General features: G+C 41.5%; 2 protein-coding genes across 6 annotated transcripts in view; one reads left to right on the top strand and one right to left on the bottom strand.

Moving 5' to 3' along the window:
- The first annotated feature begins 14999 nt into the window (after window positions 1-14999).
- Window positions 15000-22751, top strand: fabp2 (fatty acid binding protein 2, intestinal). 2 transcript variants are annotated; one of them, XM_023829729.2, is made up of 4 exons: window positions 15000-15098; window positions 21531-21703; window positions 21900-22007; window positions 22523-22751. In XM_023829729.2, the coding sequence occupies exons 2-4, from the start codon at window positions 21539-21541 to the stop codon at window positions 22571-22573; spliced, it is 324 nt and encodes a 107-aa protein (XP_023685497.1). In that variant the 5' UTR covers window positions 15000-15098; window positions 21531-21538; the 3' UTR covers window positions 22574-22751. The 2 variants fall into 2 exon arrangements, with proteins under 2 accessions (XP_023685497.1, XP_023685495.1); XM_023829727.2 differs by lacking the exon at window positions 15000-15098 and adding an exon at window positions 20801-21223.
- A 161-nt stretch (window positions 22752-22912) lies between these two features.
- Window positions 22913-24564, bottom strand: part of usp53b (ubiquitin specific peptidase 53b) — a 31290-nt gene continuing 29638 nt past the window's right edge. For all 4 annotated transcript variants that reach the window (XM_023829724.2, XM_023829726.2, XM_072707110.1 and 1 more), the window contains one exon: window positions 22913-24185. The gene's annotated coding sequence lies outside the window, so the exon portion shown is untranslated. The remainder of the gene's footprint in view (window positions 24186-24564) is intronic.

The raw sequence follows: 24564 nt of genomic DNA, 5'->3' as shown, positions 1-24564 counted from the left end.
CTTTGTCATATACACTATCGCACATTGTGCAGTAGTGTCGTAAAATGGCTTTCCATCTCTCCACAATCGTGCTTGAAAGGAAATATGCAATACAAAAAACATCAAAATAGCGTAAAATGGTAAGAATAAATAAGATTAAAGTAACGATAAACTGAATGAAATATAATAAATAAAAATGGAGTAGAAAAAATCAACATATGGTGCCCGGCGTCCAGATCAAGGCACAGGCAAACTAGGCAGCTGCCTAGGGTTCGATCAGCACAAGGGAGGGGCCGAGAGAGTGATACAAACACCACACTCACACACCACACTACATGCACACACACACCAAACACTCACCACAAGCACACACCACACGCACATACACACAACACAGACCACATTTGCATGGTGGCCATGTGCCCCATCCCAACTCTTGTCCCATCTCGCCGAGTTTCTTTAGAAGCTCTGTAGGGTCACACTGGACATTAGCATTTCGCTCACATGTTCAGCTCTCCTTCTCTGACCATCATTCAACATGTCTTGTGAAAGCCCAACCCATTTGATTAATTGGCTTTACAGAATATCAAACAACAACAACAACAACAATAATAATAATAATAATAATAATAATAATAATAAACTCCTTCATTTATTAACCTTTATTTTACCAAGGGGGTATTCCATGAAAGTAGATAAAGAAAGCCAGATTTCCCCGAAAAAGTAAGATTCAAATTAGCGCCATCTCTAAACTGAGCCTCAAATCGTTCCACTAACGCAGTTCAGCTCTAACTATAATCAAGGCTCATACAGTACAAGACAGACTTGCATAGTCTCACTTAGAGCGCACACCCAAGATATTTAAGAGCGGTGTTTTATTTTCCGCTGCAGAACAAACGCTGCTGATGGAGCTGTATGAAAAGTACAAAGATATAATCGCTAAAAAAAAGTCAATACCGTGGCCATAAATACAGCCAGGGAGTTGGCTTAGCAAAAAATTGCAGACAGATTAAATGCGTAAGTTATGTTAATGTTACAAGTGCCTAGTACGGTGGTACAATGGTTTATGCTGTCGCCTTATAACGCGAATTAAGATCCTTGTTCGAACGGGATAACCTTCTGGGTTACCTTCACGTGTCGTTCTTACTGTATAATGTTATTCTGTATTATTTTATCTCCGTAAAATACTTTAAATCACATCCGTGTGACATGTTCTCCACAAATAACAGTATCTTGTCTTTGCCATTTAGTAATAAACTTTCAAAGTAGACTGTGACTAAACAAAATATAAAAATATCTTTCTGTTCATATTATTTTAACGGATTTTTTTTTTTCAGTTTCAGTCATTGCATTTCATGTTTACCCTTGTAATATGGGTACGCTTTTGTCTTTATTTTGGAATTAATTGGAATACTGAGGCGTGATTTTTATAGGCTTAATTTATTATATTTATTACATGAAATGAGTAGTAAAATCGCGGAATTTCGTCCAATGAACGATGGTTTTGGGAATCTGTTCCCACACGTCGGACGTTCTTTGAGACAACGCTTAACTAAGCGAGACAGTAGCTGTGGCCTGTACTACGTACGAATCGGGGTTGCTGGGTAACTTGTCGGATTTAAGGTACCATAATTTAAATGGACTTCATATTCGTTCACTTACATTTTGCCCAGAGGCAGGTTACCTTAAATCCGACAAGTTACCTCGATAAGCCAGTAACCCCGCTTCGTAGTACAGGCCACAGGTCCGAATCAAACTTGTTCACTCACGTAAGTTACCGTAGTAGCTCAGCGGGGATTCATTTAAGACGCGTTGATGGAACGGAATTCCCCCTTAAATTAGCTAGACTTGTCGAAATTAGTCAGACTTTCCCTTAATCCTGCTTAGTGGAACACGAAGGCAAAGCATTAAAAACAGTTTCTTATTTAAAATGGTAGTCCGGCGTAATACATTGACTAATAGGTATTTCCCTCAACAGCCTTTTCCAGTGTGTAGTTCATAATAGTTCTAGCTAAACTATGCTTTTAGCTATTTTAGCAATTACTTAAAGTTCATTATAATTAGGTAACTCCTTTATTTAATCAATATTTTTTTATCTAAACTATACAACCAAATAAGTAATTATACATTATATAATCTAAGTAAATTTGCTCATATGATGAATAAAATTTTGTTTCCTTTGTGTTTCCATGTAATTTTATCAGCTAACGGCGGATTGTTATAATACTACTACTATAAGTAATTGGACTTTATTGGTTTTTGATAATAGATTTTGACAAGTTAAGCCTTATGTACAATGTTATGTTAATAATAAGCTATATAAAAATAAAAACAGGGGGTTTCAGTGTTTATATGTTTGCCTGTATAGGCATGGTTAAACGACACACAAGAACTGATGAAATTGAGAGTGGCAGTTATAATTACAGATTTTAGATTAACTAACTGTAACCAGAGTTATAGAATATATTGGTAAATAATGGCTTGTAAACAATGTGCATGTTATGGGTTTTATTTCATTTATATAATATACTCTTCCAAAGCAAATTCTGGATTTCACTTTGCTTTCCATTAAATATCAATCAGGATGTAATGAAACCTAATTGCTGTGTGTAATAATTCATACTGCAGATATTCATTCACCCACACCGTTTTCCCGGAAGACGCCTCTTTGCTGCCCCCGAAGGCACTAGAGGGTACTGTGTGGAAGGCTTTCCAAATCACAGTTACAGCTCTATTGATAAATAATTTGTGGGTTTTACCCAAATTTCCAGCAGCATAATTTCCTTAGTAGTGCGGAGTGGGGAGGGATTTCAGACTTTTTTGGGAGGGCTGGGTCATTTAGGAATGGATTTTTAGCTGTATTATGGAGCACCTAATGATACCCCCTTTGCAATTTGTTTATTATTTATCACCTAATTATCATTGAGATTGATCATTAGAAAATTAATAAGGCGGTAAATGACAGGTTCTTGGGAATCATCTTGTTATTGCTTCCTTGTCTTGTAAGGTCTTCTGATCTCTGATGCTCAGCTTCACTGTTAATTACCACGATCCGGCAGAAGGTCGCTTAGCATTTTTTATGTTTTTTTTTTTTTTTGGGGGGGAGGCTTGCCTCACACTTTCCATCTTACACAAAACACTCAGCATTTCATGCTACTATTGAGGCACTGCTGTTTGGCACATGGTCTTTCCCATCAGAATCATTCAGTTACCTGTGATCTTTTTTTTCTTCTTTCGATTCATTCACGCAGTGTTGAGTAAATTGGGTTTCTGGAGTGTGGGCTGGAGTTCAGGCAGCAAAATGAACACAAACGCCATCAGGGTGTATTGCATTACCCGCTATCTTTCTATGTGTCATATAGTATTGTTGCGGGTCTTCAAGTCAACCTTCAAACAAGTGGTCTTTGTTTTCAAGCTCCTGTATCCTTGAGATTCCATGGATCCAACACGTCCAACCAGGAGACGCGATGCATGGGATCCTCAGACCACAACACCTCCTCATTGGACCTCGTAAATCATTCATCAAGCTTTGATCTGCACTCTCACAGTTGAGAATAACACAGCGAAACGGCGCATAAAAATCATGACCGTTCAACTGCTTGTCCTTCTAAGGATCCTGCAAGGCTGGTAAATAAATACTGTATTAGTACACAATAAACAATCAGCCAGATAAAGGCGATCCAAGGCTGTGAGTAGCTTGTGCGTGAATGATTCAGGGACATGAACCTCTGCATTGTGATTGCTGTCAGACACCGAAAGGACTCTCGTATTGTATGATCAGCTGGGAGGTAGCTACTGTATGTGGTGTTTGGTTGATCCATCTTTATGGTGCCACATGCATAGATATAATCATATAAGATGTAAATATTTCAGATGTAATGGGATCTGATATTTCTAATGAGTTCTTACCTGATGAGTACTTCATGGAAAAAGTGTCTCATAGCAAGCTTGGTGCTGTCGAACTGGAGAGTCATACAACCGTTACAGAGGGATTGTTTTGCTTGGTCTTTAATTGACGTGGAAAGATATTTCTCAAGGCTGGACTCCTTGTTCAGTGCATGTTAATGGAGTCCATCCATCAATATGAATTTGATAAATATTGTATTATACAGTATAGCAAATGTATATTTATATTTATACAGCAGAAATGAGTTTGATATTGATTAAGTGGTTGAGTCAACTGCCAATCAATAAAATATTTGAGTGATTCTAATAGATACAGCTACCATTTATTAGTCGGTTGTCTTTGAAAGTATTTAAAGAGTGTTATACTGCCAGAGGATCATTTTCACTGCAGTGTTAACCAGCAGCATTTGAAGTGATTTATCTGCAGAGAGCCGCAGCTCACTCATGGGAGAGAGAGAGAGAGAGAGGTGACATCTGGCACACTGTAAAAAGCAGCATTTCGTGTTTCATTTGATCATTAAATTTGGCGGTAACAGCTCACGCCCGTCGATGCCGGCTCATCCGCTCTGCAGCGTGCGTCGCCGACAGCTACCTCGGGGGAGACGGTGTGACCGGTCCCGCTGTGGGCCGTGTGCTTAATTCCCTGTGCTACCTCCCTCCAGATTCTCCCCATCGCAGGGGAAGGGCGCGTTTATCGTCCAACACTGAGAGACCTGTCAGTGTCGATGCCACTGTGCAATTAAGCTGCCGTGTAATACGAAGGCGGCTGACATCGTCAGCATGCTGGGACCGCGGGTGGAAGACCACACTGCAGGTTCATGACCACACTGCAGGTTCATGACCACACTGCAGGTTCATGACCTCACGCTCAGCCTCCTGTTACGCACCACAGCTAGATCCTTTGTACCTCATCTGAAACTATTTACTTTTTGATTATTCATCCATCCCACCAGTGATCCATCTGTCTTCAAATCGTTCCACCGGGTGAGGGTGGCAGTCTTTTTGATCACGCGTTTCTAAAAAAAAAAAAAGAAAAAAATGTAAAAATCCGAATTTTATCATTTCCCATTTTGCAAACACGTCCGTTTCCATGACGAAGACATGCTACCCTTCCGTGGAGGTTTGCTGGTGATATAAATCTTTTAAAAAAGCAGGGATACATTTTTAATAGACACTGCAGGTTCAGGATTGCCTGAGTCACCCTAAAGAAAGATTTGAGGGGGGGGGGGTGCATTTGGATTTGAAGTGTTCTGCTCCAGTGATGTGAGGTGAGGGGGCGATGAGCTCAGCTCTTCATCTCGGTTAGGGTCCACCACCGCACCGGTAGAGGTCCAAGATAAATCCGCAGAGGAGAAAGAGCCCAGCAGAGAGACAGATGATGATTTCGGGTTTATGAACGTACAGATTTCCTAGGCGAGACGGACGGTGTTCCTCACATCCAGTTTCTGAAACAGCCCTGACACGGTTGGTTATCTATGCTGTAATTCCATCCAGCTGCAGTCCGTCAGTGCTTCCTGTCCATAGGACAGGGTCAGTGTCTACCCCCCCCACCCCGTAATGACCGCCAGTGCCCCCCCCCCCCCAGAAATAATCAACCTATGATGCTAAAGAATAACGACTGATAATTTTTACTAATTCCTTCACCAACCACGAGCCAGCAGTCCACAACCCCCAGTCCGTCGCCCCCCTCCCCATCCCCTCCAGCCATCAAATTGGTTCTGGCATCAACACTGTCATGGACCATCACATGCCAGGGCCCCAAGTGAGAATGTAGTGGCCAGAGTGAAACGCCAAGTATCTGACGCATTCAGTGTGGAACAACAAGGAGTGGATGCAGGGGACGTGCGTGTCATTAAAACAGCCTCTCTGCTATCATTTTTGCCTTGGGGGGTGGGGGCTCTGTAATTTCCGTTCTGTTCACTGGGAGCCAGGCCAGTCGCTGTGTTTCACCAGATAGGACAATGTGACCTTTGAATCCGAAGTACAATTACACCCAGAAAAATTACGAGATCTAGCTTTGAACCCTGGTGGTCTTTTTAAGAAGATCTTAGGTACGGCCGACTAAATTACTTCAGGAAACATGTTAGGGGCATTTTCTGGCGAAATGAGATCACAGGTGCCTCCGGTTTTAAAGGTTCGAGGCTCGCTGTTGGGAAGGTGTAGTTACGCTGTCATTGTGCTGTGGCTACATTCAACCTTCCTACCTCAAAACACGCTCGCACAAATAGTCACCTTAAATGGCTGACATCCCGTCAATCAGGATATGTAAATGGTGGCTTGCAAAGTGTTTTAAGAGGCAATCTGTGTAAGTAACACAGCAGGGAGACCCCCATGGAATATGGCAGGAGTCTGCTCGTCATTTACATATTAATCCACACCAGTGAGAAATTCAAGAGCCACGTTTTTAATTAGAGCATGATCAAGTGCTTTGGAAAAGAAGGTGCTGCCTTTCAACACAGCTAATTAGGTCTCGAAACGGGCGCGGGAACGTGATAAGCTGTAATGAATTTCAATCTTCATATCCGGCAGGTCAGAAAAAGAAAACTGATTTTATTTACAGTAGGAGGGGGGCCCAGCCCGATTTACACTTTTAGACATTTAAAAGAGGGGCCATCTTTGCTGGTAAAATTCAATCCAGGTTCTCAGGTGATGGACGGAGTCTGTTTCTTGCAGATGGGATGACAACCTTCGGGTCATTAGTCTGTGTTTATAAATCCCACTTTTCATGAAAAGTCATTATTACCTAATAAATAAGGCATAATGATTTTAAATAATTATACACAATGTACTATAAATAACCTCATTAGGTATTTGAACATGTATAGCGCCTTATTTATTTCAGTCGTTAGTAGGGCCCTTTGAACTGGAACTCCTGGGGGGGCCCACGCTAACGTCAGTCAGAGTACGGTCTCTGGCCTTAATTGTTCTTCCAGCCCTTTGGCTGAAGAGCTTCAGCTTCATATTGAGGTCGTCGGGATTTTTTACCTCCTACCAGAAAAGCATTTCACTTGATAAACAGCGGTTCGCTGTAGTCCGGCAATGCTTGTGATGCATTATGTTTGGCTTGGAGACCACCGCTGGGAATTGCACCTGGCCAGTAGGTCAGAGCTGTTGATCCCTTTTTAGGACATCATAAGCTGTGAAATATAGGGGGGGGGGGGGGGGGTGGTGGCACGGTGCCCAGATTGGCTTTTGAGGTGCCCTGTGCTCTCTGGTTTGGGTTAACAGGTCTAAAACTGTGGTCAGAATATTATTACAAACTCCACCCAGTTATGCAAGTCTCAGCAACCTAGTTGATGCCCAGAGTTTAACTGGGTATAATATAAATTTCACAAAGTAAAGCTGTCACAGAGCTAGTGTGTTTATCATTAGTAGACTTCTGTGCAAAGAGCTGCTGCGAAGGGAGGCTTGTGTCTTCTGGGGCGGACGTTTGAAACACATCGTTGTGTCATTAATAAGTCTCAGGAGTACGGCATGGTGATATATTCCTCATGCAAGACGCAGAGATGGTTCCATTAAACCAGCAAGGAGCATAATTACCTCTGTTTAAAGGCTTGAAGTGTGTCATTGGAGCAAAGAACAAAATGACGCCTTCCACCGGGACAGGGACAACGCAATTGTAAATATTCTTTTCAATTTGCATGAAAAGAAACCAAAGATGGGGTTGTCTGGATATTCTCCGCAGTTTCTGAAGGATGGCATGAAACAGCCTATTTCACAGCATCAGTTACTCTCAGGCCTTGTTGATCCTTAGTATTTCATTGCTTGTATTTAGTATTAATTTTAATTACTGATTTCAGTGGAATGTGGTAAAAACCTAACAAAGATTACATGCACATACCAACCTTAATTGTTATTTATTATTATTTTTTAAATCTATAAGCCTATTGACTGGTAGCCATTATGACATGTAATGTTCAAGTACAGTTGGCAATGGAAGCTTTCATCTTCTCTTCTAAGACGGCCATAAAAGGCAAAATAAAAATCTGAGTATAATACAGTAGTGAATCATACTCCTCTGTGTGAACCCCGACTCCCCCCCCCCCCACACCCCTCCTTGACGTCAAAAGCATGAAGGCGATAACAGAAACTTTCATTTACTTGTACCAGTGAAATAAACAAAGCATAACACGCAACGATGTTTATAATCAGCGGAAGCCAGCTAACATGGGTGACCCTGACGACCTTTTAATTCCGCACCGGACTTCGACAACAGGCATTCAATGAAGACTCTTTGAAGCTTATGTAAACCCGACTGGCCGAGGTTCTATGGACGGTATTTCTCATCCTTAATTTGCCAGCCTTGGGACCAACCACGGATGTTCTAAGATGTGATAAGGTGTCTCAGGTCTACGCAGACTGAGCACAGACCAATAAGAGGAGCTCAGTGGGCATATTTCTGCAAGGCAAATCATTTATTTTAAATACTCTTATTGGACTTTGAGTATTTTTTTTTCGGCACACTTTGATCACAAGATCAAAGTGTGCCACTGTTAGGTTATAATTCATCACCTTATATGTGGCTAAAATGTTATTTCACATATAAACACACTTTGTTTCAAGAGTTTTAATCAATAATATGTCCTCCTGAATGCATTAAACATGCGACATACATGCAGAGTAATAATCCATCCATGCAGAGTAATAATCTATAACTGCGTTCTACCCAGCTTCAGCTATCATGGCGTACCAGTACTTCTTAAAAACTATACTAGTAGTCACTAAAGAGGCTCGTAAACACTTGTCTTTCCCCACTGAAATCACACCATAGCCTCCTTAATCAACACGTCTAAATAATCAGCGGCAGGCAGAACTGATTTCCCTCAGCTTCTCAACCCGTCAAGTTTTTTGTGAACGTATAATAATTGCAAATTGAGTAACTGAAATAGTTTTCACGTTTCACATATTCCTGTCACAAACATCTTGCTGTTTTATACAATATAATGGATACACTGATATATCATGTTATATGTATACTCTTTGAAAGTTATGTGTCATGTTTTTTTTGGAGGGGGGAGGGGGGGTATGAACTCTTAAGGTACATATTCATAAAAGAAAGTTAAAAATCATTTAGGCCTAACCACATGTTGCAAACATAGTATCTCTGAACTGCATGGAACTAATCAGTGTCTAAGTTACTACTGTCTAAAATCACAAGGTGAACAGCAGTATTATCAAACGTAACAGCTGAACAATGGCAGATTGACCACTGTACATTCCGCTAAAATATTACTCCTTTTCTCTACAAGAATTATGACAGACTTCAAATCTGAGACAATGTGGATCTTTAGATTGTCTCACAAATATTCTGTAAACAGAATTAGCCTATCCCACAGATTATTGTAACCATTCATTTGTGAGTGATAATTGTCGACAGTGTTTAAATTATCAGAAGCACCTGCAAAAACAAGCAAGCAACGAGATCTTGTGAAAAGTGTAAAAAAGAGGATGGTACATTAAACAGTGAACAGCTAGGAGAGATCATTAATCGCTTAACGTCGAACATGAAGCACGATATGCACCAGTAATTAAATATACACCAGTGAGATCGCACAATTAATACACAGTGAAAAATATAATATGGTCAAATTCTGAAAAAAAAAACCAATGGTGTATGCAAAGTATTTAGAAAGTATTTTAGTTTAATTACAAAGCAGACAGTGGCTTGTTATTCTGGAACAGATATTCTGTCATCACCCAGTATGACTTAACCTTCATGACCAGCTGAGGCCAAAGAGATTTGATAGGCCTACCTGTCAAACCTACAGCCAGAAGGGACATGACACATTGAAGACGGACCGATCTTAAGTGGGGAAAAAATGATGAAGATTTTCGTTTTTTTCCAACGAATCTCCTTTTCCAGTCACTCCCCATGCAGCATTTCCGCTGAAACGAGTAAGAAACGACGTACAAAATGCGGCAACTACAAAACAAGTATATCCCCTTAAAAGGCGACATAAATTCCTGTCACAGGCTGATTGCTTTTGCGACGTTTCGACAGGAGCGCACCTTCAAACCGGCTCCTGCTGATTACAGTGATGCTGATGGTGAAAGAGCAGCACGGATGACTTGGTGCATGCTATGATGAAGACTTTATTTATGTCTTTATCTTTTTTTGTGGCATGCCTACTGATTTCTAAGACTCTGCTGTGTTTCCCGTCTCACAGCCTGGGGCGTTGAAGCCCTGTAACACATGCAGTGAGACTGACAAGAAGCCATTAAAAGATCCATTAACTATTTAGCATACAGTGCCACTGACTGTAATTATAAATATGTTACGTAACGAACTTTCCCCGCTTCTAAAATATTTCTAACGTGAATACATTATCGGGCACTAACAAATGTAAATTGATAAAATGTGCAAAACTTTCCTGTGAGCGCGAGATGAAATTAAAAAGAAAAAGATTAAGATAAAAAAAAACTTAATAAAAGGGGGAAAAGTAAATTTCCGAAAACTGGGAAGCTTTACAAAGAATCTGTATAGCACAGAATTAAACTAAAAATTCAAGGTTTTAAAAGTGCACTAGATGGACGAGGTTTTCAGTTCGCCTGTGTGTTTGCTGCCACCTGCTGTTCGTTTTAAAAACTTCTCAATTAAAAATGTACTCATTAAGTTTATTATTGCGTTACACATGCTAAAATAATCAGCACTATCAAAACTCTTATTTTGGAGAGGTGTGTATTGTAAGAAACCAATTAGTCCAACTGCTGTTGTGTTTTTTATGTTTCATTTTTAAAGAAAAGCTAGCCGTTAGAAATGAAACTCAATTATGGCACTTAATTTTACTTCTGAGCAACATGATTTAAACTACTGCAACCCCAGTGCGGTTTGTTTTATAAGCAGCCTTTTCCAAAAGCTCAGCAGTCTGGCGCGGGTCACTTTATCATTATCAGAGGATATAAACGTGATATTTAGGCTAATATAAGAATGACGAGGTGAAATAGGCAGCAGATAAATCTTATTGGGATTTCTAGAAGTATGATCGTCAGGGTCAATCGTATAGGCAACATAGGAGGCCGCCTAGGGCGCCACCTTCTAAGGGGGCGCCGACTAGCCAGCCAATTTCACTTTGCTTCAAGCAGGGGGCGCCAACGGTGATGCTCGCCTAGGGCGCCACACCGGCTAGCGCTGGTACTGACGACCGTTCACTTTGTGAGGGAAAGCAGGCTGAGATGCAGACGTCAGTGCCACTGTGGTATTCGCTTGAACCGTCGTGTCTGATCCATCGCTACTGAGACCAGCCGAGGGGACAAGGTGACACCCCGTGGCAGGGGCTGCTGTCGGGGTCAGTGGGCTGTCACTTCCGGCGTCACCCACGCTGCTCTTCTGCTTTTCTCTGGGCGATGCGAGGTGTTAATGTCACTTCACTTTCGCAATGGAGTGGGATTCCACCCCAACCCCCCCGCCCCCTCCCCCCCCCCCCACACACACACACACACACAAACACGGGCACACACACGCACCCAACCTCTGAACAAAACAAGCCCAGATATATGATTTCCTCATATACTTTGTACAGTGTACGAGCTGTTTTGTAAATCGTTAAAATGTTCTGGGTTTTTAGATTGTGATCTTAAACGCCTTCAGGAGAGAATTAATCAGTTTCGGTTTTGAATAACAGTCGAGATAAAATTAAATACTTGCATTGCATCACCCATTTTTACTAAAAAGAACACCGAACTGCAAAAATGGTTGTTTTTCATATTGGCCTATATATCCAAATATTCAAAGTTTGCTCTCATTTTCATATAGATGCGAAATGCACTGAATGTAGAAGTGAACACTGGGTTTGCATGCTCTTGATACGTGTGATATATGCCCTGTTTTTTTTATTCATGTATTTAAGTTTTTGTTTCTTTATTGCACAAACTTTCAGTTAGTCATTAGTATAGACCTAGGCTTATATAAGTCTCTCCGGTGCTCTGTCGGCTCTCGTTAACGGCGTCTCTATAGGCATGCAGCACAAGGTCCGTGCGTTTGGGAAAGCGGGGCAGCTCCGCCTTGTCTGGTACAGGACGGCCGACCATAACACAGATTTCTTTCTGCCTCGCTAGTATCGGGTTTCATCCCTCCTCATTGTAGTTCTGTCGGCCAGCTGCCCACAAAAGTCTCGAATGATGCGCCGACATTCCCATCTATGCTTCTGACGGCGTTGTGCGCTGCGGTGCTGTTGTAATTCAGACGGTCACTGAAGTATAGCACATCAATAATTGAAAATAGTCAATCAGCGTTTAATTAAGACTTGCGTTTATGACAGATTGAAATTCTACCTTTAGGGCAAATAGTGATTAAAAACATCCCGTTTGACGCACTGGAGAAAGCTTCTTTTTAAATATTTATTTAGGTAGCATAATTGGTGCAAGATCACTTGTTTTGCTCCGTTGTGTGAGATCCATTCTCCGCCTCTGTCAGGCTGGCATATTTAAATCCAAGCTGACTGTTATCAGTCTGTGTTTTTTAATTATAACTTGTTTATTTGAACCTTTTCTACCTCCTCAGTATTAATCTTACTATCACGGAAGTACCACCTCTTATGTACAAATATAACAGATTTAGGATTTATTTGATAAAGTTACCCCATATTCTTACCATACTTATACTTTATGACGCCAACATGCTTGGTAGTAGCTATTGAGCTGTCGCTGATTTGCTGCCTCTGTTGGAGGAGACCAAGGTTCGAGTTTGGCCATAGCTGCTCGTACCACACTGAGACTAACTTGCCTGGCAGCCCGACACATGGGAAACGGAACCTTTTATAGCGGTAGCAGAAAGCTTGACATGATATCATGCAGGCAGTGGACAGTGTGGCATTTGCAAAAGTATTGACCCGTTGATGATAGGGTTACACAGATATACAGTAGAGGTAGACTCTCAAATTGCTCAAATGTAGCTTGTTGATAATGTCATTGAGAAACTTCCAAACTTACTACTTAAGACCAAAGAGAATTATCTCATGGTTCCTCCACCATCTTTGAAAATGTACCCGTATACCTTAGTACAAGCCAGTATGGCGTAAGGCATTGGTTCTCCGACTGTGGTACGTGTTCCAGCAGTGGTACTCGGAGTGCCCCCTAGTGGTATGTCAGAAGACTGGTAATTTTAATTTTTTTTAAAATAATAAATAAAAACGATAGATATTGAAACTTGAAATCAATAGAAAATGATTTGCTATAACAATATTTGTTCTTAATTGTTTTTAAGGTGATTATGATATTTTTTAATGTTGCCCAATACTGCATTTTCCACAGATACATATTTACACTTGGCTGCTTTGGTTTGACCCAAAGTGGTAATTTGTCCAAAAAACATAATTTTAACGTCATTTTCTTATTGCTGTGATGTGCGTCAGAAAAGGAGAGCTGATTAGTCCAGACTGCTGGTGTCCAAACAAACAATATCGGCTCAGTGCAGAAGATCTCCTTCTGGAATGAGGAGATAGCACAAGGCAGGCTGCAGTAGAGAAAGAGCAGATGCATGTCACAGAGAGGCTCCCCCTGCAGGAGGGGCAGGGTAGAGCATGCAGCTGGAAGGCGCTGTTATCGCCTGTCTGGTGGACAGCTGATTATAGCATAAGTCAGGATCTGTCCACTTACAGTACCAGTCAAAAGTCTGGACACACCTACTGAAAATCATTCAAGATAGCAACCCTAAACACACCTCTAGGTTATGTAGTATGATCTTGTGAAGAAGGAAAGACATGGAGTGCTCTGACAGATGGCCTGGCCCCCACAACCCCCCCGACCTAAACCCTAGCTGTTTAGGGATGAGTCGGATCGAAGAGTAAGAGCAAGGTAGCCAACTTGTTCCCAAAATGTGTGGAAACTCCTTCAGGACTGTTGGAGAAGCATTCCAAGGAGGGTGTTCCATCAAACAGGATTTTTCAGTTAGCTGGGTTATTTAAGCTAGGAGTCATGATTGTACAATGAGAGTTTAGGTAAGGGACATTCCTATTGGACAATCATGACTTCTAGCTTAAGTTAACCCAGCTAACTTAGAAATCTTGCTACACCCCATTTGGAATAGTCGAAAACTTGATAAAATTTTGAGGTGTTGAACATTATTATTTCACATGTATTACTAAAATTGCCTTGAGGCCTTTTATTATAAGATTAATAACATAGCTAAAACAGAGACAAATATGAGTGAAACAGGTGTGCCCATACTTTTGACTGGCAATGTACATTGCGTGCATTGTACATTACCAATTTTTACAGTCAAGCCAGTCCTGTAAAGATGACAGTTAATTTTCACCAAAGACTGATTTCTGGCATGGATTCGGTGGAAAAGCTTGCAGATTTTTGACAGTTCCTGAACTTTCTCACCAGACGCATCTCAAGCCTGGGGCACTGGGGGTTGAAGCCCTGAATTAATCCAAACAAGCCCCCAAATGATTGGAATAGCTCAAAACCTTTGACATTTTGAGAATCCCACACAACAGTGCTAGTAAATTTCCCCAAAACTTACTTAGTGCTGCCAGGGTCATAACTACAACGGGAGAAAATTCAGTATGATGACCCTCGGATGGGTTAGGGCTTTGGGATAAGACCCAGAAGTCTTAAGATACCAACGAGACCCCTGTGTTTCACTGAGAAATCAAAATAGCAAGTGCGCCCTGAAGTACAGAAGCCTTACTTGGGAGTGAATTTGTCTTCCTGATTGAACTACTATTGTCTGTAGATATGGCAGCAGTCTGATAAATGGTTATAAATATTTATTATCTTTTTATACTTTAAATCCTCATCGGTTATTAAACATTAATTCAGTAAAGTTTACATTACCATAAGGGCAATATGAGTACTTCATAGTTCTTTGGCTTTAGTTAAGTTTAAGGTAGTTTTTTTAAATACAATTTTAAGGAGATTTTTTTAATAATAAATTTATCTGTACAACCATTCTTGTTCCTTTTCACCTAGAAAGAAGATTAAAGTAAAACTGGGTGGGTAGTCTAAAAGGAAATGTAAAAATTCTGGGGTAAAAGTTCAGACTTTTAAGCTACTAGCTCATGAACACTTCTTCGTCATAAACCAAGGTGGCAGTATTGAGCCAGACCTTCGCAGCGATTGGCTCACACACACATGCGCCCAGGAACGTACACATTTCGCAGAGGCTGCCGTCCGGAGGCACACACGCGCTCGCGTCATTGCATCACCGCTCTCGCGTGTCAGCTGGTCCGGAATCAACGGGCAGGTTATCGGGGAGAGATAATGACCAGGTACTCGGAAAAAAGCCATAAAACAGGGAGGAGGGGATTTATGGAGCTTTTGTGGAAAAGTACCGCGATTCGTGCTGTACACTCTGTGCCTTTTGGAAGGTGCATGGAGCAGAAATGCTGCATTTACTAAATAACATGCCCGTCATTTGTACATATATTCATATCACATGCATAGACGCTGCATCTTTAATCGTCATTCCAATACAGGGTCGATTCTTGGATTTGACCTCAGAAGAAATATACGCCATATACGCCCCAATTAATAAAATTTGCCAAGTGGGACGAATGAAATATATACAAAAAAAAAATGGGACAAATTGCTAAATGGTTTTAGAATGATAATTTTCAGAGGGTATAAGACTAAAAGCAGGATCTTGCGGACAGAGACTCCTGATCTCCATTAGGAAGGCTGATGATGTAGCTTTAAGGCTGAAGCCAATAAGGCTGATAATGTAGCTTTAAGGCTGAAGCTAATAAAGCTGATAATGTAGCTTTAAGGCTGAAGCCACTATCTTTGTGTCTCCACATCCCTCCCTAACATATTTGGGCATTTACCAACAGGAATCAGTTTTCCATCTTTTCAATATAAACATATAAATATGTTTTTTTTATTTTATTTTAATGATTGAAACTGTATGATTGAAAGTCGTCACACTACATCAGCTATTCCAAAAGCTGAAATTACACTGTAAATAATGCAATTTCAGTTCCCATCTTTCTGTTCTGTTGAAGGCTCTGCTTTTCCATTGCCTTACATGCATCTCCTAACCATGCAGGCTGACAGTGAATTCTCAGTGAAAGATCTTGGTGTTGAAATGTCGCCTTCGGTCTCCCAGTTTCACTAAGAGATTCCCTCTCTCGCAGACTTGAATGTCTGTTACTCCAGAGCTAATGCTTTGAGCTGTAGATCCTAACTAAACTGATAAGAGGCTCTGTGTCTGCATGCTGTATCTCTGACTCTTGTGTTCAATTGTGTCTTGTCCAAATGTCACTGACAAACGGAAATGAGTGAGGACAGGTCGGGGCTCTGATGCGTCTGTTCAGCACTCTGGGTGGTACTGTGCGGCCCAGCCGATTACGACTCTCTGCCCCTGATCGGTAGGTTGCTGGTTTGAATCCCGTGGCCGGCAGACTGATACCGCCATTTGGCCCCTGACCGAAGCCCTTCACCCTCAGCTCCGGGGCTGCTGCTGGCTGGATGGCCCTGTGCTGTGACCCCCCAAGCTTGCCCTCACCCGTCTGTATGGTTCTCACGGAGAGCAGGATGTAGTAAAGAGAATTAACCCACAAGGATGAGTAAAGTATCACTGTTTGAATCACTCATGCTCAGGAATATTTTTCCAAGAGGTAATCATAGACGCTGCTCAAATTTAAGCTGTGAAATGTGATATGGACATCGATGTCCCAGGCAGGGGCGCCGTAAGGGGGAGGAAAGCTAGGACGATTCCAAGGGCCCCTGAGTGACAGGGGCCCTAAAAAATTAGGAAAATAACTGGATTGGTTTGGACTGGGGGGCCTAATATGATATGCTTTCATGGGGCCCAAAATCTCTAGCAGCGCCCCTGGTCCCAGGCTCCTCTCATCGCCAGGCAAACGGTCAACAATATTGGTAACAAATTCTGTGAATGCCACACATTCATAACACATGACAATGCAATCATAAAGCATTATACACATGCCTATAAATATTTATAAAAAGGCATACATTATAGCTATGTTTATTATGCATTATGAATGCTTTATGAAGCTCTCATCTATCATGCACAATAGATATCTTCCAAATGCAGCACAAAGCATCCTTAATGATTATACCTACTATTATAATGCATTATGAAGGTATCTTTAGTGCATTATAGATGAGAGCTTCATTGAATCTTATGAAGTATTATAATCACTATAATGCCTTATGACAGTCATTAGAAGATGGTGTAATGCTTTATTATTATACTGAACATTGTAATGCATTATGAAGGTAGCTACTGTGCATTATAGATGAGAGCTTCATTGGAGCTTCTGAAGTATTTTAATCAACACTGTAATGCCTTACGATGGTCAGTAGAAGATGCTGTAATGGTCTATTAATTATACCAGCCTTTATAATGCATTACGAAAGTATCCATAATGCATTATAGATGAGAGCTTTACATGAAGTGTTACCACAATATGTTCAAAGCTGCTCTGTAATGTCCATCAAGCACCATTGGTGACTTCATTGCAGGGTGGAAAATTAGTGTCTCTCCTGGTAATCTTGATCCAAACTCACTTCCTAATCTTTGGAAAAACCAAGATCTCAATGTTATTGTGAGTTTACGGCAAGTTGTTGAAAATGCGTGGTTCTCCAACCACCTCTAACACTCCTGTGAGTCCATCTTCCTTTACGGTTAGGCGAGTTTGAGCTACGGTGAGGAAACAGACAGTACAGGTTATAACATGCCTCAAAATATAACAACACCTCTGTCCCAGGGTGGTACAGTGGCAAGACTGTGAGGCAAGGAGACATGAAACCAGACAAAGATTATTTAGAAATTTACTTCAGTGAATTGCTAATGTGTGTGTATATGTGGTTTATGTACATATTACATTGTGGGGACCCAATTGTCCCCACAATGTCATAAAAACCTGCTATTTTGACCTTGTGGGGACATTTTTCCGGTAGGGGTTAAACTTGTATAGTTGGGATTAGGTTTATGTCCATATAATTGAATGTGAAGTCCCCACAAAGATATAGAAACCTCATCGCTCTCTCTCTCTCTCTCGCTCTCTCTCTGTATGTGTTGAATTACACAGATGACAATGGAGATATGACTGAATACTTTGTATTTAGTTCTTTGTAATACGATTCCAGTGGTTACATTTATCTTAAAGCCCTGTGCAGTGCTCCAGTTTCCTGAATAAAAAAATGCATTTTTGTAAATGAAATATTCACAAACTAGCACACTTCTGTGCTGCTTGGTGAGAATGTCCACATGAGCTATTTCACGGAGAATAGTTTCGAATATGAATATCAGCAGCTCATAACACACTGAACCCGCAAAATTGCTGCAGGGAGATGAAATTGATTGTAATTGAACTGGAAATGATTCAAGTCCGCCATTATCGAGTGTGTATATTTAGCTTTGTCAGTGTGTTTAACGGTGAGTGCCAGAGAGAGAGAGCGATAAAGAAAGAAAGAGAGAGATATTGACTATCACCACCTTCTTCTGCGTTACACTCTGTAATGTAGAGATCTTATCGTATGCAGAGAAATCTTATCATTTCATCCAATGCAACTAGAAGTGGAATTATACTAAAGAAAAGATAATTTCACGCTCAAATATATACAGTACCAGTCTAAAGTCTGGACACACCTGGACACAATCAATGGTTTTTCAACAAGAAAATGACCCTAAGCTCATGTTAGGGTTATGTAAGGTCTGTACTATAGTGTGAACAAGGACAGAGATGCTGAGATAGATGAGCTGGTCCCCACAATCCCCTGATTTAAACCCTACAGAGCTGGATTGGGATGAGTTCAATCGATGAGTAAAAGCAGTTTCTGTGGAAACTCCTTCAGGACTGAAGGAGAACATTCCAGCAGGCTACATCTGGAAGCTGGTTGAAAGAATGCCAAGGGTCTGCAACGCCGACAAAAGGGGGCTGTTTTGGAGAGTGTACAAGTCGAGATGTTGATCACTTCTCTTGGTCGTAAAAGCAGGTGTGCGCAGATCTTTGACTGCCATTTTAAATGCACGTTTCTGTCTGCGTTAAAGCAATTGGCAATTTTCATCTAGCCATTTTGAAGGTGCAAGGAAAAAATTATGCAATAGATGCAAAAGTTGCAGGTTTTTTCATCCATCTTTCCATTTCACATACTTTCGAATGGCTCACAACCAACCAATGCAAACCAATGCAGTGACAGCGGAAACCCACAAAATCGGAAGCCTTCTAGCAGAAAGGCACAGAAATATTTATTTGTTTTTGTTTCCTTTAAATTTTATAACACGCAATGCTGTTCAGAAGTGCAGAAGGACAACATTATAACAAGCATCCTGTGTTTCACAGGACGCTTGTGTTTCTGGTTTCAATGCGTGCTTCACACTTTCAAAGGTCACAATCTATTTTAATCGTAAGCTCTTGAGCTGTCATAGCGGAGTGAATAGTGATAATCCCAAGTCAAGTTCAGTGAAAAGGTTATTCCAGGCTGGCAGCAGATCTGCAAGACTCCCCTGACCTGGCAAGAACGATAAGGCAGCACCACGTATCTGGTTTGACTGGATTCATTACATCTGGCTCTGGGTCTTCTGTGAGGCACTGCCTGCAGGACTAATATTAATTAAAGTAACATTTCTGTCTCATTCTCCTGTCAGCTGTACCTCATTTTCATTTTTGAATGATTGTGTTACTGAGTCTTAATGCACTGCAAAGACTAATACATTCTGTGAGCATTTACCTTAATTTGTTTTCTAATTCCTGCTGAAAGGTTTCCGGCTCTGAATGATAATGGTGCTTTTTAAGTGTAAGGCACCATGACAGAGTAACTGTCTGATGTTCTTGTGAAAGAGACGGGTGGTTTCTGGCTAGCCGCAGACAGACATTCGTTTTGTTACTTAACCATGAGTATTGGTTAGCTGAGGACAGACACTCATTCCTAGTGAACCATTGGTCTCGGCCAGCTGAAGATAGGTGGTAATTGTAGCGAGCTGCGGATTTTGGCTAGCTGGAGAAGGAAACTCGTCCTTAGTGGGTTGTGGGTTTGGGTGAGCGTGGTGACCAGTGTCTTTAAGTAGCTTACTGGACAATTTTACACTTTTTAAAGGTGTTGACTGAAGGGTTGTCCGTCGGAAGGCAAGCTGGCATCAAAAACTTTGCGTGAAAAAAACAGCTGCAGTTTTGTGAAGTTTTGGTGTATTAACCCCTGAAAACTGAGTGTTTTATTACATAAAACATTACACACCATGGGCATGAAAGAAGCATCAAACTTTGGTGTCATCATTTTCTTATCATAGGGTCCCTCTAAATAGTACTGCAACACAAAATATCTGACTAAACCACTATGGAAATGCTGCAGATCATAAAGTGGGAATCGCTTCTTTACAGTGTGGTCAATACAAACATAATCTGGTGGAAATCTTTGCGTGATGTAGGTCATCTCTATAAGCATTTACTTTTTAACTTACAATTCCAAAGGTCTTTGATAACACGGTGACATTGTGGAAAGATTATGGTACAAATAATCTCTTACAGTAAAATTGGCAATGGGCTATGTCGCCGATCTTCTTAGGGTCAGCGAGTCAAAGGTCAACAACCCGGCATTGACTCTGTGACGACTGACCTCGTTAAACCCACGCTTCCATGACCTTTCAGATTACAAGTCAAAATCAGCAAACCAAGTATGTAATTGTAATTTATATTTAGTTCCTATTTCTGGCAAATGAAACAAGCTGGATGTGCTTAAAACTGCTTTTCAGAACTGCACATCTGTGGCATTCATGGGATTTATAAAAGAGGAATTATACTCTCACGTGTGTGTGTGTGTCTGTGTGTGTGTGTGTGTGTGTGGGAGAGGAGGTGCTAAGGAAGCCACTTTCACAATGACTTCCCTTTTCTGGAGTGGCTGTAAAAGTGTTTTCCGTTCCGCAGGGAACTTAGAAATGTCAACGTCTCTTGTGTCTTAAGACCATGTGACACTTTAAAGAAACAGCGTACATTCCCTGAATGCAGTTCAGTTCTGTCTGGGCATAAAAGGATACGCGGCACGCAAAGTGCCTGCGAGGGCAATTCGATTCCTCCGAGAGACGGCGTAGCGCCTGTACGTGAAAATGAGGGACCTTCGAGCCGTCGTTATGCGCGGGGGACCTCGGCGCTGCTCACGTCATAAGTGGCAAGAAGAGAGACGGCCCCAAAAGAGCGTGCGGCCGGGGCGTTTCGTCACCGCGGCCAGGAGCAGATCCGTTCTAAACGAGCTTTAAACAGCCACATCAGCAGGCAGATAATAGGATCTGATAAGAGGATGCGATAACGGCTAACGCGGTTTAAAAGGACGCGCTCTGACACTCAGAGGCTACTGACACGCGCAGCCATGACGTTCGACGGCACCTGGAAAGTCGATCACAACGAGAACTATGACAAATTCATGGAGCAGATGGGTAAGGAGATGCACTCGGGGAAGGCTTTGTGATCAGTTGTCGAGGGGTCCCTGATACGTAGATCACCACGACGTCATAACAGGAAGTTGCACTGTAGGGCTACATTAATCACTGCTATTTGGGATTAAGCTACGTTCTATTGCAATATACAATCTCATATAACAGTCTATGTATCAAATGTCATACGAATGAAAAAAACACACGCTTGCAGTTCACTGGTGCAGAAAAGTGAAAACTCACGCACTGCTTTGTGGATCCGTCTGAGGGTGTCCAGAAGTGACACTGGGTTTCTGGGTGTCCGTCACAGGCATCAGTATGGTGAAGAGGAAATTGGCTGCACACGATAACCTGAAGATCACCATCCAGCATAATGGAGATAAGTTCCATGTGAAGGAGATCAGTACATTCCGTACGCTGGAGATCGACTTCACCCTGGGGGTCACCTTCGAGTACAGCCTAGCAGATGGGACCGAGCTTTCGGTAAGCAAACCTTTACGTTCACGGCCATTCAGCCAGGGTCATGGTGACCGTGACCTAAGCATCACGAGGCCCCGATGTACCTGAACCGAGATCGATCCTCTCGGTCAGAATCCCTGCGTTCCGATAAGTTGTTTCACATAATCGTGTCAGACTTTCCACAGCGGATCTGTTGCTGATCCTCTCGGTCGCTTCACAGGGCTCCTGGATTCTGGAAGGTGAGACACTGAAAGGAAAATTCACCAGGAAGGACAACGGAAAAGAGCTGCTCACCACGAGAGTGATCTGCGGGGACGAACTCGTGCAGGTGGGCATCAGGATCTGGGTCAGACTTTGGCTTAAGCTCCCAGTGTGTCACCAGTAGTGTGCACTGCCTGGATCCAGTTCCTTACATTAAAAGCTGGGGAGAATCCCTCACGGACTCAACTACCGTGGTGCACCGCTGGTATTTTTCGGCCAGGCGATTGAATGAGATTTGTGGTTCATCTGGTAGCGTCGCGGACTCACACATCCAGGACTGTAGGCTTGATACACCGTCTAGCTCTCTGTACAAAGCACACACATTTTCCCTCAGGTAGTTCCACTGCAGGTCAGCTGGCTGGCTATCTTAACTGCCCATTGGGTGAGTGAATAGTACTTAGTTATGGAAAGATGTCTGTCCCCAGGATGTTACCCTGCCCCATAGAATAGGCTTGGAGTCACTGTGACCCTGTTTGGGTTATCGGGTGCCACTAGGGTACATTTCAGGTAGATGGAATACAAAATGCCACTAATCATATCAAAGGACTCATTTTTAAATCAATGCCTATTTTCTTTTTTCAGACCTACAGCTATGATGGAGTGGATGCCAAAAGGATTTTCAAAAGGGGTTAAGACTTAGAATTTAGTTTTTTTTTTTTATTATAACATGAGACAAACTTTGTTTGTGGGCTTACAATTGTGTGGTGTTTCATTGTCCTAAAAATAAAATGGTTCATTGTTCCACGCCGGACAGTATTTGTTACTGGAAAATGAATGAAGTAATGAATGAATAAACCATAAAATGTGTAAATGCCTGTATTTGTTTCTGGCAGCTCCGATATTTTGTCTTATCGATTACTTACCAAGTGAATTCCGTAAGTTCGAAGGTACCTTTACAAGATTCCTTCGAGAGTAAAAATATTCTTGTCATAATATGCTATGCTAAGTAAAGAAAAATCTATTACACCACACTTACATGTTGAATAAAATTCAGTTTATCAAACAATATAAATAAACAATATAAAAGCATTTCCGAGTATATGTACATGATTTTACAAGTTATGGTACAAATTAGATTTTAATTTATTGTACATGGAAAAAGTAAAGGCACAGGATATTTAATGTACAAGGTACATATTTAAGAAAAAAGAGATAAAGAGAATTCATGCCTGAGCACTTTTTATAATGCAACACAAAAGCGCAAATGACAGAAAGTAAAAAAGGTGCAGCGTTTCATTAAAGTCCAGCCTGGAAAATACTTCAAATTCTCTTTCTTATTTAGGACACAGATTATGGCATCTTCGATTTCTGTGCAAATCCTTCTGAATACTGAGTAAAATCTGTGTTTATGCAAAAAGCAAGACCTACATTTACAGAGAAGAGCCTTACACTACAGTATATTTTATTAGGGTGTGAAAAAAAATAACTTAATGCTCTACTATACTTCAAGAATACTCTGGGAAATGAGGAGAAACCAAAACAGAGAGCATACAGAAAGGGATCATTAGTGGGATCATGCTGACCATTCCATTGTCCACTCCCTGAGGAGTGTGAATTACGCAACAAGAATATAGATTTTAGAGACTGCGTACTTTTCGTCAAACTTTGCCGTTGTTACTGCTGTTTGCTTGCATTGCAGCTCTTTAAACGAAACGCCCAAAGGCGATGGTAAAATGTGCTTATTTTCGGCTGTTTAGCTTAATCCCCCACGACCCGCCAGCCGGAGTACTTTACAATACAATTCGTTAACCCTCTAGTAATGTGTAGCTAGATCCTGCAAATAATTCATCTCATTATGGCTCTTCGAGAAGAATCTCACTGCTTCCTGTGACTGACACAGCAAATATCTGTTGTTAGTTACTTAAACGACAGCTTAAAGTGCGGGTAAACCTTAAAAACAAAGCGCGAGTCACAGCTAGCCCTGATCCAGAGTGTTTTGTTTACTAGGCTTAGAAAAAAAAATCGTCTTGAGCTTGGCTTTTTCCATTTTTGGTTGAAAACGTAACAAACCCAAAGATGCATAACAAAGTGCCTTGCCTCTCCTCTCCCCCCTCCTCCCCCTGACGTAACACCTTGCCGCAGGGGCTGTATGTTCTGCTCCACGCGCGACCTGCAGCTTCGCAGAGGTCGTCCGCTATTACGCGAAACCGTAGAAAGCTTTTATTTCATCCCCTTTGGCCTCCAGTTCGGCACGTGGTTCTCCGCGCCACGCCTCCGAGAAACGTGAATGCGAAAGACTTTATCTCTGAGGGATTACAGAAGGACATTCATTACCTTCTGATGCTGCGTTTAAAACGTTACGCCACGCAGTACGGAAACTAAGCAGAGTGTACAAGAAGTTGTAAATGCAGCATGAGCAAAAAAATCACACAGACAGCAAGAAAATGTTATTATGCACTTAGATTGTCACTCAGATTATTTGTCAGACCTGCTCATTAGCCAAATCAACCTGATGCTCTGTGGCTATGTTGAATACATAGAGAATCACTCATAGAGATTCAGATACTGCGTGGTTGAGTATGATATGTGATTTAAGAGATTTCGATTGTAGTGTGATTGTTGTTTCTAGTGTCTCAGAACCAGCCGCCATTCTGGGATTATAAAATACTACAAGTGCAAAAATA

This window comes from Paramormyrops kingsleyae, chromosome 25 (genome assembly GCF_048594095.1).
Source record: "Paramormyrops kingsleyae isolate MSU_618 chromosome 25, PKINGS_0.4, whole genome shotgun sequence".
Taxonomy (NCBI): domain Eukaryota; kingdom Metazoa; phylum Chordata; class Actinopteri; order Osteoglossiformes; family Mormyridae; genus Paramormyrops; species Paramormyrops kingsleyae.
The sequence above is the reverse complement of the archived record's forward strand: the minus strand, read 5'-3'. Positions and strand labels throughout refer to the sequence as shown.

Coding starts and splice junctions, on each gene's coding strand:
- fabp2 (XM_023829727.2), top strand. CDS start 21,157: ATGACGTTCGACGGCACCTGGAAAGTCGATCACAACGAGAACTATGAC. Junction 21,224..21,530: donor CAAATTCATGGAGCAGATGG/GTAAGGAGATGC, acceptor TGTCCGTCACAG/GCATCAGTATGGTGAAGAGG. Junction 22,008..22,522: donor GCGGGGACGAACTCGTGCAG/GTGGGCATCAGG, acceptor TTCTTTTTTCAG/ACCTACAGCTATGATGGAGT.